At 41.0% G+C, this 13,363-nt stretch overlaps 1 protein-coding gene across 1 annotated transcript in view; it reads right to left on the bottom strand.

Moving 5' to 3' along the window:
• Positions 1–13,363, bottom strand: part of efcab6 (EF-hand calcium binding domain 6) — a 191,423-nt gene that overhangs the window by 27,950 nt on the left and 150,110 nt on the right. Inside the window, exons 16-21 of the mRNA XM_059325470.1 lie at positions 6,624–6,738; positions 5,028–5,155; positions 3,738–3,961; positions 3,589–3,652; positions 1,593–1,711; positions 489–659 (exon numbers count right to left, since the gene is read on the bottom strand). Of these exons, the coding sequence (XP_059181453.1) occupies positions 489–659; positions 1,593–1,711; positions 3,589–3,652; positions 3,738–3,961; positions 5,028–5,155; positions 6,624–6,738 (821 nt within the window). The remainder of the gene's footprint in view (positions 1–488; positions 660–1,592; positions 1,712–3,588; positions 3,653–3,737; positions 3,962–5,027; positions 5,156–6,623; positions 6,739–13,363) is intronic.

Here is a 13,363-nt window from a genome sequence, read left to right as displayed (position 1 = left end):
TTCACTGAACATACTAGTTCAGTTCAGTAACGCTCGGCCGTGTTTCAGCCCAGTGAGTCATAGCTCCAGTGAAGTACTGATGATTGATGAAATGATTCGGTGAACAAATCTTTTGTACTTATCTTTTTAATGAACAGATTCTAGTGATTCAGTACACTAGTTGTGGTTATGTTTTTCTTTTATAATTATGTCATAATGTGAAGTTTACATCACAACAATTTTCATTAATTTAAGTACTGGCATAAAGTTAAAAAGATTTCTTGAATTTATTTTGTTGTTGGGCTATTCAATCAAATCTGGCTTCCTCTATGAATAATCTGGGTTAAATAATGTGAAACAATCCTTAGATCTCCAATGTATGGAATCCCAATGTGTTCAGTTTTATTTAATACATTTCAAATATAAATTACAGAAAAAATAAATGTGAATAAGTTGTAAGAATGGATCCAGAGAATGGTTGGATGACAACCTATGTCATCCTTGCTTACCCAATACACTCCAGTGATGCAGCATCAGAGGACAGTGGTCTGTCGGCATTCTGCTGGCCAACAGCTGGGTTCAGCTTCTGTCTTCCAGCTCTCAGTTCCCCTTCATGCTGAAACCCCAACTTCTCCAGGAAGTCACAAACTGCCACACAGCCCCGCCCATCTGGGTCATACCTGTCAAAATAAAGTATTCAAATAGCCGTGTTTCCACTAGGGGGGAAAGTGTCCCCCGGGAAAGTCTAAGGCCACACCCTCTCAAATGTCCGCTCACTCTGCATGTCTCCATTACAAAAAGGCCCCCAGAGGGATTTAGAGACTACAGAGGTGACGTATGGTTTTCAACTGTCACGTAATTGCTTGGCGACAGTTTAGACCATGACGTCACATACGCAACGGATTAAACACAGGAGACTCAACTGTGGCCGTCGTCGCTAACTGTGCACAATGTCAGCAGCTGATCATAAACAAAGCAGCATGGCTAATTATGCACAGCGTCTCCGCTGATCATAAATATAGTGATTGTGAATTAACCAGCATTGCTAACTGTGCACAGAGTGTCCGGTGCTTGTAAGTGAACACCCCCTGCAGCAGCAGCACATACACACTGTACTGCTAGAGAGCTAACTGTCTATTAGCATTTTGCAGACTGGACGCTAAGGGATTAACATCCCCTCCGGCTCTGTGACTGCAGCTGGAAGAGACTGCTGCAGGAGGACTGGGCCGCTTCGACTCGTTCTTACTCTTCTTCTCTTAACGAGCGTCTCCAAAAGTCTCCAATAACACCAGAAAAAGTTGCTGGATTTGTCTCCAGTCACTTTCTTGAAAAATAGTCGCTAAGAGGGTCTGAAAAGTCGCTAAATTTAGCAACAAAGTCGCTAAGTTGGCAACACTGCTTCGCCAGCTTTTACAAACGGCCCTGCTCTTCTACAGGGACAAAAAAAGTCCCAACAAAAGCAGGCTCCGGACTGCTCATATTCAAATTAGGGGCATTTCGGCGAGTGAGACCCGCCTCATTCTGGGTATTGGGCGGTAGTGGAAACAGCCCTATTTTGAATGACACTTCACTGCAGGATGAAGTGGATAGGATGTCAGCTTGGTGTCTCTTACCTTGACCAAAGCTGGTCAAACTCATCCGGTCTCAAGGGAAGAGCGTAGGTGAAGAGGAGTCCCCTCAGGCTCTCCTTTTGGATCCAACCCTGGCCCTCTGTGTCAAACTGGCACAGAACCTGATGGGTAAGAGACAAACACTTACTGAACTTTGCATTATGTAAAGAATCATTTCAAGTAAATGGACCAGCACTTATAGAGCGCTTTTCAATCAATCAATCAATCAATCAATCAATCAATCAATCAATCAATCAATCAACCAATCAACCAATCAATCAATCAATCAATCAGACTTTATTTGTATAGCACTTTTCATGCAAAAGAAATGTAACACAAAGTGTTCCACATAAGAAGGAGAAAATAATAATAATAATAATAATAATAAAAAATAGAAACAAGCAAACACCCTCCACCCATCCCATTATAAACAAAGCAGTGAGGAAACACTGGAGGCAGCTTAGAAATTAATTAGATAAAATAAATAAAAAAGAAAGTAAGGTTAGATAAAATAAAATAAAAAACAAAAGTAAATAATGATAACAATAAAAAGTAAAAAAGCTACATAAATATATATTATATATATTTTTTTTTTATGTGTGTGTGGTGTGTGTGTGTGTGTGTGTGTGTATATAGACTAATAAATAGTAGCAAATAAATCAATAAATAAATAAAAGAGATAAGGTTGTAACACTAAGATGCATGAGCAGAAAAATATCTTAAAATCGTTCAGGTAAAAGCCAAATTAAAAAGATAAGTCTTAAAAACATGAACAGTCTCTGATGGCCACAGGTCTTCAGGTCTGTTCCACAAACGTAGACCACAGTGAGAAAACGATGCCTCATCTTGGGTTCTTGTTCTAAGTTTTGGTATTATTAAAAGGCCAGAAGACCTGAGGGTCCTCGAGGGTTCATAGGATAAAAGTAAATCAGAAAAATAGGCTGGACAAAGACCATTAAGAGATTTATAAACCAGTAAAATAATCTTAAAATCCATTCTGAAATGCACAGGCAGCCAATGCAGAGACTTTAAAATAGGTGTAATATGAGCTCTCTTTCTGATCTTTGTCAACAGACGAGCAGCTGGATTTTGTAATAACTGTAATCGATCAAATTTTTTTGTTAGGTAGACCAGAAAGTAGAGCATTACAATAGTCAATTCTACAGGTGATAAAAGCATGCATCAATGTCTCTGTATTGACTTTGTGACTAAAGTCGCTTTCTAGTCGCTTTGCGACCACTCAAAGCCAAGGTTATAATAGTTTTGGATTTTTCATTTAGTTTTAGTTTTAATTTCGTTGTCAGTTTAAAAAAAAAAAAAATCAGTTAGTTTTAATTTGTTTTTAGAGTGCTAGTTTTGACTAGTTTTTATTTTTTGAAAATTCTTAGTTTTAGTTTAGTTTTAATTAGTTCTAGTTTTTTTTGTAATGGGGTATTTGTTGGGTGTCAGATTCAATAAGGTCACAATATATGTTGCCTTTATTTCCTTTGTCTGATCCATCTCAGCCCCAATAAGTTCATTAAGTCATAAAACCAGATAGATGAAGTAGGTTTCATATGAACTAAAAGGTTTATTTATGAAAAAAGTTGACAAAGACGAAAACGAGGGACATTTTCACTATCATTTTAGTTAGTTATGTAACCATTTTTATTTCAGTTAACGAAAATGTTTTTTCAATTCGAGTTTTCGTTATTGAGTAGTTAGTTATTGTTAACTTTAATAACCTTGCTCAAATCGCTTTACACTACAGACTGCGCTCACACACACATTCATACTGGTGGCAGAGGCTACCCTAAACGGTGCCTCTTGCCACCATTTGGGAATTAATTCACACACTGATGAACGCAGCATCAAGAGCAATTTGGGCCTCAGTATCTTGCTCAAGGATATTTCAACATGTAGGCTGCCATGGTCAGGGATCAAACCACCAACCCTCCGTTCAGTGGGTGACCGCTCTACTAACTGAGCCACAGCCACCCGGTGTTTAAGTGTTGCTGACCTTAGACATGTCTGCCCACTTGTATTGGGCTTCACAGGCCAGGAGTTCATGAAGCTGCTGTTGTCTGTCAGAAGAGACCAAAAAACAATCAAACCAGAGACTTTTCTCACAATGTCCAAGCATCAGTAATAAAGACATGTCAGACTCACACAGACACTCTTTGTGTCCCTTGTTTTCCATTATTTTCAACAACATTGACAAATTCGGCGTAGTTGAGGTTGCCCCCGGGATGCAGGCCAATCAGATCCAGCAGCCGCTGGTACTCTGCCTCCCTGCAGAAAAAGCCCAGGCTGCTGTACAGCTCTTTGAAATCATGGCAGTCGACCACACCTTTATGCTTCCTGTCCATCAGTCGGAACGCCGTTAGGTTGTCCTGATGGGACAATCAGGTGATCAGAACAAAGACATTTATTTAGTGAATAGTGCGCTGTGGTGATTGTTTGCAGTCACACAGTGATAGAGTGATAGATCATAGAACTTAACCCATAAGAACCCGGACCCAGAAATCCTTGAAGGAAAATTATGGGGGATATACCACAGACCAAGTGGAGCACATAGAACACACACTTCTGATGTTTTAAAAAAAATACTACCCCTAAGTGTCAAAGATCTGTAATGTGACATATATGTTACATTGGGCCTTTATGGCATTTATTTTTATGATATTTCCTATTTTTAAATGAATAAACTGGACACATTTTCTGCTTACAGAAACACAAATTTGCCTTTTTCTTTGCATCTCCACAACATATATACAAATTGTGACATTAATAGTGCTGTTTAACAACAAATTATTTTTCAGATTTGTTTTTAAGTAATAATAAATAAAAATAAATAACCATTTGCCTTTTTGTTTTCATCTCAATAACATATATCATAATTGTGACTTTAATAGTGCTGTTTTTAAATAACAAAATAATAATAAAGCAATAATAAATCGATATTAATAACACTGCCTCATTTGACGGCTTCTCAACAAGCTACTGTAGCTGTAGAACACTGAAAAACACACTTATGTATTTGAGAAAACATACATTGTGCTAAAAAACAAAACATGCTGAAGGGAAACAAAACTTTTGTATAATCAGCACCATGTTTGAACAATTTTTCTCAGTTCTAACATCTATTAAGCATCTTCGGCAGTTTAGCCTAGGCCAAAAGGTAAGATTTGAAGCAACTTTTTTTCCTCAGTGAAGCAAAGGGTGTTGGTTGCATTCATTTTACAGAATTTGCAGTGGTCACACTTATGAAATGTTATTGTATTGGAGGAGCTGAGGCTTCAAGTTATGGGTGGCCTCTTTGTGCAGAATTGACTAATTCTGTCTGTCATTAAATACGAAGTCTAATTCTGTCTGTCATTAAATACGAAGTCTTGATGCAATCAATGCATTGCTGATTACCAGCTAGTCTAAATGACTTCCTGTGAACGTCTTGCTTACCCCATGGATGATCTTGATCCTGGTCTTCATGGAAGCCAGGCACTGATCAGCAGAAGTAAGCAGGGAGTCAACCTCATCCTTCTCACCAAGACCCTCAGAGCGCTGCTGCCCCTCCCTGGCTGTGGCCTCTACACAAACCAAGGGAAACAGTAAATCACATCAGATAGATAGATAGATTACTTTATTCATCCCCGAAGGGAAATTCGTTATCAGTATCAGTATCAGTTCCCGATAATGTAATAAAAATCTGCACTTGAGTCCATTGAAAATGTAATAAAACCTGATAATGTAATAACTTCCCGATAATGTATTAAAGTGCATTTCCCAATAATGTAAAACATTTTTTTTTTACCAATAATGTAACAAAGTATAACATTAATGGGAGGTTATTACATTATCAGGTTAGCCTTCATTTCACAAGTCCTGATAATGTAATAATTCCCCAATATTGTAATAATTTAACAGCAGACCACCCATTACTTGGGTTCAAGTGGTGATACTCTGTAGGCAACTCTAGCTCAAGAGCTCTAGCGCCACCAACAGGTCAAAGTTGAATCTTTATTAACTTTTGACCCGTTCATCCGTTTTTCACAAACGAGGTATCCATGACACACGAATGCATTCAACAGCTTCTTGAAATCTAAAGGTGCTTGGTGTTATACTTTATTACATTATTGGTAAAAAAAAAAGTGTATTACATTATTGGGAAATGCACTTTATTACATTATCGGGAAGTTATTACATTATCAGGTTTTATTACATTTTCAATGGACTCAAGTGCAGATTTTTATTACATTATCGGGGTTATTACATTATCGGGAATTTATTACATTATCAGGTTCTACAGGCCTTTTAATCAGTCTTATCATTAACTGGTTCCTAAACTCACTTTCTTGTCTTTTTGAGGGAATTATACACAACAAATTACAATTTTTGTTCCATTTTATGAATCATTTGTGTTTTTCCGCACATTGCAGAATGTCCTTCATGTCTTCAAGCACACTGGGCATTTAACTGCCTGACCTAATTTACATTTAATTAGTAGCCCACTTGTATTCTGAATATAGGAAACTTGATTTTTATGCCTTGAGAACATGACTAACTTTACGTCCTGGCTTTGTTTGATGATTCTTTTCTTTTTTGTTATTCTTTCTACTGTGTTTCCTTTTTATTTTTTTAGAGGATACAAATTAGAGCGATGCCCTGCTGCTCTGTTTTCTGCTTCCAAAGCATATAATTAGCCCAAACAAGCAGAAATGAGTGCGATTCTGAATCAGTGTGCTCCTCCGCTCTGCTAATGAGAGACGAAGAGGCTCACTCTTACTCTATTTATAATCCTGGATGATTTCTCCAATGGCTCATGTGCTAAGAAAGACATCATTTTACAGGAAGCAGGGGGCTTATGTTTGATCACTGTGGGTGGGGTAGGAGCTGGGATGCAATGCAAGATGGAGTGGAGGGGGACGGGAGCCTGGTGGGGAGTAGGAAGGGATTTTAAAAATCTCTATTTAAGCATTGAACACCCTGCCATGCAGAACTGATGGGATTGCTGACGCCGCTGGTCAAGATGTTCTTGTTGCCGTTCGTCTGTCTCACCCTCATACTTCAGCAGGAACACCGAGGACTCGATCCGTCCATCCCTGAAGCCCAGCGCCTCAGTGAACTTGTGGAGATTCTTATCGTCCAGCATGACCCAGCTGTCCTCCAGTATCTGGGGACAGAAGGAGAAAAAGCAGGCAACATGGTCTCACAGGAATCCGTGAAATAGCCACGGATTTGCTGAACTCAAAATCCGTGGAATAGCCACGGAATTACTCAAATTTTCATGAAACTGACACGGATTTCGCTACAATGCAAGTTAATGACAGTCATATCCCGTGGCTATTTCACGGATTCCTGTGAGACCAGGTTCAAGCAGGACTTGTTGGCAGGCTTCAGGTTGCTTTGACTTTTCAGAGTCACACTCATTATAAAAGTACAATAGGTACACAGGGACATTTGACCTCGTACTGACCATTTATGGAAGATTTATATTATACACTATATATTTGGGCAGTCCGTGGCCTAGAGCTTAGGAATCTGGCTTGTAAGTAATCTGATTGAAGCAAAGTTGAAAAGGCAGATTCCTGCAGTCAGTTGGAGGCTGGGGTGGTGGATGGGAAGACTTTCACGCAGGAGAGCGGAGTTTCAGTCCTTTGTGAAAACAAAACTTAATATTTTTAACTTAAGTTACGTTGTTTACGTAAATTACGAGGTTTTTGAACACATGTTTTTAACATAACTTGCAGTAGTGACCCTTGTAACTGTTTCACTACCAGCATTTACGGACATTTATTAACTGTTTAAACTGTCTATTATAACGCCTTACCAGGAAGTTTTTTTGCACTAAACCTAGGTCACTGCAAGTGTGCGCCGTGTGTGCTAATTTTAGAACGCGCAGCTGTACTGTGAGCTGTGAAATGCGAGCTGCGATAAGTACATATGTGCCGTAATTTGACACACAACCTCTTCTGTCATTTAGGTTGGAGAACTTCTTGTACCATCACGTACTTTGTACTAGTGCAGGGCAGTCCGTGGCCTAGAGGTTAGGAATCAGGTTTGAATCCCGGTACTGATAGGTCTAGGACTGAAGTGCCCTTGAGCAAGGCACCTAACCCCCCTGCACAGCTCCCCGGGCACAGTATTGTGCTGCCCACTGCTCCTTGCATGGTGTGTTCACTTGTGTGTAAAAAAGGATGGGTTAAATGCAGAGGTTGAATTTCTCCATTGTGGGATTAATAAAGTAATTTTCTTCTTCTTCTTCTTCTTCTTATATATTTAATAAAAGAAAAGAAACAAAAAAGTGAAATGCAATGCACATTGTTAAATGAATTTGTTTTTATGTACACTGTAATGAATTTCACTGTAAAATGAAAGTAAAATACTGGCAGCATGGACGCCAGTATTTAACTGTTATTTTACAGTCCATGTACCATGTACATGATGGGCAACTTAAATGCTGGAGAGGCCACAATTTTTCATGGACACTACCACAGGGCCACATATAGGACTGTGCACATAACCAGATATGATGAAACTGCAATTTTAAATATGTTTACAGTGCAGTAACTTAACATATTTCATGCTCAAATGCATGTTTAACAGTAAACATAGGAATACAAAATGTTTGAAGCAAATAAAAAATAACCACTTACTGTGAACAAGAACAGCAGACCAACATTAATTGCAAGAAGTAATTTTTCATGCTCAAATGCATGTAGTTGTACTGAGGGCCACTTCAGGTGAGGGTGCGGGCCGTATGTGGCCTCCGGGCGTCCAGTTGCCCATCCCTGCCGTAGGGTAACGGTTGGTGTTGGGGTTATTTTACAGGGCATTTATCGTAATTTATCAAACAGTATAATACAGTTTAATGCTGTTAAATAACAGTTATCTATTGTTAATTGACCGATTGAACTGTTAATTTTCATGTGAGGGATGAATATTTAACAGTATTTTAGCATTATTATAAAATACAGTAGGATACTGTTGTAAGTCCACCGTAAATATACAGCAATTTGTTACAGAGTATGCATTTCCTTACAATGAAATTTTTTTTAAATCTTGACAAGAATTTTCCATGCCATAGACACATTAAATGTATTTCCCACCTAAAAATAAAATCACGACACAGTAAAAACAAGTCCAGATGTGCTTGGGTCCTGCATTTACAGATGACTTACTCATTATGAGCGGCTGGCTTGTTAGTTTGGCAGTGTGCTAATTCCAACATGCATTTTAATGCAACTCCATGCACTCCTCTGGGCGAGTAATCTCCACCCAGATGGAGCTAAACTCTACAGGGAACCTGTCGATTGTCACTTAGAGCGCTTTCACAACCCAAAATTTAGTCCGTTTCAACCAGTTAAATCCTTGTTGGTAGCTTGTGAACACTCCAATCGTGCTCCAAAACAACCGGTCCAAGACAACCGACCCAATTACAGGACATTAACCAAAAAACACCGGATTGTGGCTCCTCATCTAATTGTAATGTCCCATGAGAGCATAAAGATTAAACTTGTGTCCTTCAGTTTTACTCGGTAGGTACTACCACAGAGCAAAAGCTTATTTCTCATTGCAGAATTATCAATGTATTGCTCAAAGTAATGTAATATTTACCTTTGTGGTAGAAGTGCACCATGGCAGCCTTCTCTGATGATACAGGTGTCTGATCACAACACGTCAGAAATAATGGATCAATACTTAAAACTGCAAGTATGTTTCCAGCCCTCTGCCTTCATACACGCCCCTCTGCAAATCTTTTTTATTTGGTCCGCTTACATTTCTGCATTGTGAAAGTAAACCAAACTAAATACAAAGCACACTAAAAGTATCAATTTAATTCTGATTCAGAAAACCAAATGGGCGGGTTGTGAAATCGCCCTTAAATGCAGAACTCAGTTAGGTTGTATGTCTTCATTAGGGCCACGGGGCAATCGCACTGAGCACTGGTCCCATACAGCAATAGCTGTAGGGACCAGTGCTTCGCCCCGAGCACTATTGTTACACTGTGGATTTTTACTTCTTCGTCTTCCGGACGCAATTTCGTCCCACTACGAGTCCTACAACTTGAAGAGTAAGTAAGTCGCGAAAAACTGCCCAAAATTTTGCATTGAAGTGAATGGGACGGCCGAAAAAAAATTAGCGAAAAAGAACAATTGGAGATTTTTAAACGTCTACTTCTCTGGGATAATTTCACCTAGATACTCCATTTAAACTTTAAACAGTAGACACAAGTCTTGTGTATCGGTGTATTAATCCACGTTCCGATAGGTCATATAGTTTTTTTTATCAATCCCTGTTCAATGACCATGATCATTTTTGTAGAAATTCTGAGATTATAATGGGTGTGTATTGCATGGAATGTTCGTGTCACAGTGTGTGACATCATCGCCAGAGTGTAGAGGGAGAGAAAAATTTGTAAAAAAAAAAAAAAAACTGCGCTCCAGGCCACAAATTCCACTCTACAGAAATAATGTATACATAGAAACGTAGGAAAATTTGTCTTCTCACTCACAATCCTCTGGTAAAGCTGTCAGAGTTATAGTTTGGGCGTAGGAAACTAGGACGCGCAGATGATCCACCAACACGCACCAACAGCCTCATTGGCTCCCATATTAAAATGCAGGAAGACTGGCCAGATAGGCTTCCATATGCAAGGATACAATGTAAGGTCTCAACATATATTGTTGTAATGCTGTTTGGCCACCTTTTTTTTTACATTGTGACAGAAACAAAAATGTTAAAGGTTCTTATGAAAGACATTTTTATGTAGTTTATATCATAATTGTAAATTTATTATAATCATAAATATATTATAATATATAATTGCCCTGCTGAACCCAGCATTATGAAAAACTAGTTTGTACTGTGATGACCCCTCCCCCTCTGTGTGTTTTGGCTTGTTGTATTTGTCTTCCTTTGTAGGAGTCTGCAGAGGCTGTGTGTCAGCGGGGGGGGGGGGGGGGGGGTGTTGTAGGGGTGTGTGTGTGTGTGGGTGTGGGGGGTTGTTGTAGGGGTGTGGGGGGATGTTGTAGGGGGGTGTGTGTGGGGGGGTGTTGTAGGGCTGTGTGTGGGGGGGGTGTTGTAGGGGTGTGTGTGGATGTGGGGGAGTGTTGTAGGGTGTGTGTGTGGGGGGGTGTTGTAGGGGTGTGTGTGTGGGGGGGTGTTGTAGGGGTGGGTGTGTGTGGGGGGGGTGTTGTATGAAAAACTAGTTTGTACTGTGATGACCCCTCCCCCTCTGTGTGTTTTGGCTTGTTGTATTTGTCTTCCTTTGTAGGAGGAGCCACAGGTCAGGCCACTCCTCCAGTCTGCAGAGGCTGTGTGTCAGCGGGGGGGGGGGGGGGGGGGGGGGGGTGTTGTAGGGGTGTAGTAGGGGTGTGTGTGGGTGTGGGGGGTGTTGTAGGAGTGTGTGTGGGGGGGTGTTGTAGGGGTGTGTGTGTGTGTGTGTGGGGGGGGGGGGTGTTGTAGGGGTGTGTGTGTGGGGGGGGGGTGTTGCTGTGCCAGCAGAGGTAAGAAAGCATTTTTGGCAAAACCATAATACCTATCATTGATCTGACTTCACTTTGAGCATAGGGCATAAGTTGTTGTATAAATAAATACTTGAAAAGGAATGCTTGTTGTAGGTGTGCTCCTTGTATATAATATAGTACCATAACATTACTAGTATTACTTGTTTGAAATCTCTGAGTAATCTCATCATAGTGTACACACACCGGCAGTAGCCCCCGTGGCCCTTTCAGAATTTCCCCAGAGGAAATGTTCTAGTTAAAGGTAGCCTCATTATTATGTTTTTCAGTCTGACTTAAATACCCTGATAAGATGTATATTGGGGAGTGGGAAACTACAGTGTTGAAGTATTTAATGTATGTTGTGGAATTTTAGAGTACCTGTTTGGTCTCCTTTCTTATGTGGGGGGTGTGATGACCCCCTCCCCCTCTGTGTGTTGTGGCATGTTGTATTTGTCTTCCTTTGTAGGAGGGGCCACAGGTCAGGTCACTCCTCCAATCTGCAGAGGCTGGAGGAGGCTGGAGAAGCACACCTAAATCCAGTCTCAATCACTGAGGCTATATAGAGGAGCTGAGGTCTCAGTTCTCCTCTCTCTCTCTCTCCTCCACAGCCACCACCTTGGTCTGTTTTAGTTGGTCTGCTTTAGTTGGTCTGCTTTAGTTTTAGGCCCCGTTTACACGAGGACACTTGAGGGTAAAAACGACAAAATATTTTGTCGGAAGTGCCTTTCGTTTAGACGGTGACGGCGTTTTGGGGGCTTAAAAACGCAAAAATCTGAAACCACCTTCCAGAGTTGAAAAGTTAAATACGCTCCGCCGTAGCGTGTCCGTCTACACTGCCAAGACGCAAAACTCTGCTCAGATCTGCTCACGTCATGTATGTTTACGTCACATACATGCTCCAGGAAAATAAACAAACGTGGGATTATTTCCATGCGTCGGACCTTCAAGCTGCTCTGGCAGCTCTAATAAACTTACAGGAGTCTTTCCACCAAATGTACAGGATATGTACACAATGCTTGAAGCAGAAAAAAATCCTGTGCCTGAATTTTCTAATGCATGGGGGGGTGACATTCTTGTTAACGAGATGAAAATACAGAATCCTGTCAGAAATTTTGCTCCTTTCAAAATAAAACAATACACTTTCATGCAGCCTAAAACAACTTCACATCAACATTACGTCTTGGCACCAGATCAGCAATCAATTAATCAAAGGGTCTCAGAGGGTCGGAGACATGGACGACAACAGACAGATAGTTGAAGTGGAACAGCATACAATCATTTATGACATAACACATTCTTTCTATAAGGATAGATGGTCAGATCAACAGATCTTCCACGTCGGAGAAGCAAAGTAAGCTGTTTGTTGTTGTTGTTGTTTACCTTATACACAGTTTATCACGGTACGTTCAGGATTATCGCGTGTTCTCGTTATCTCGTGTGTATACGGCTGGCTCGCTACGCTGCCGTTCCGCGCCCGGTGGGAACTGACGCCGGGCAGAGGACGGAGCAAACCCGCGGAGAGCCGTTCCGCGCCCGGTGGAAATCCCCAGTAAGGTTGACGTGTGGGAGAGCGCACGCACGGACCGTATAGCCGCGTTTCGACTACCACCGGCAAAGTCTCAGGCTACACCCTCTCAAATGTCCGTTTACTCTGCGTGTCTGCCACAACAAGTTAGCCCCCACAGCGATTTAGAGACTCTGGAGGTGACGTTTGGTTTTCGCCGTCGCGTACTGTGCACAACAAATGATCATAAACAAAGCAGCATGGCTAATTATTATGCACAGTGTCTCCGCTGATCATAAACATAGTGATCGTGAATTAACGGTACGCGCTAACTGTGCACAGAGTGTCTGGTGCTTCTGGTGCCCCAGAAATAGTAATGACTTGGGTCTAAAGCACACTCGCCAATGAGCCGCCTTCTTCTTCTCCGGCAGGCTATACGCTATCCACCGTAATGCTGCCCTCCCCGGTCATATCCAGATCTAACTAACTAAGGGTTTTTGGTGGGGTTTTTTTTTTTTTAAACATGATTAAAAAAAAAAAAAAACGAGCCGGATTTCCGGCACCGTGCCGGAGGTCTTCAAGCCCTGTGTACCAACCCGTTCTCATTCCCAAAGCGTAATATACCAACGATTTGTCACACCCCTAGACTTATCATACTGGCGCAAAGGGTACCCTTCCACGTCTGTGTGAAATGCTCTGGGTTCTCAATTGACTCCAATATAAACCCGCTCGCGGTGCTGAGAAACGCTTAGAGCAGAGGCTTACAGCCCTCTATTCACTCCAAT

Source organism: Centropristis striata, chromosome 22, assembly GCF_030273125.1.
Source record: "Centropristis striata isolate RG_2023a ecotype Rhode Island chromosome 22, C.striata_1.0, whole genome shotgun sequence".
Taxonomy (NCBI): Eukaryota; Metazoa; Chordata; class Actinopteri; order Perciformes; family Serranidae; genus Centropristis; species Centropristis striata.
Note: the sequence above shows the minus strand (reverse complement) of the source record. Positions and strands in the feature narration are given on the sequence as shown.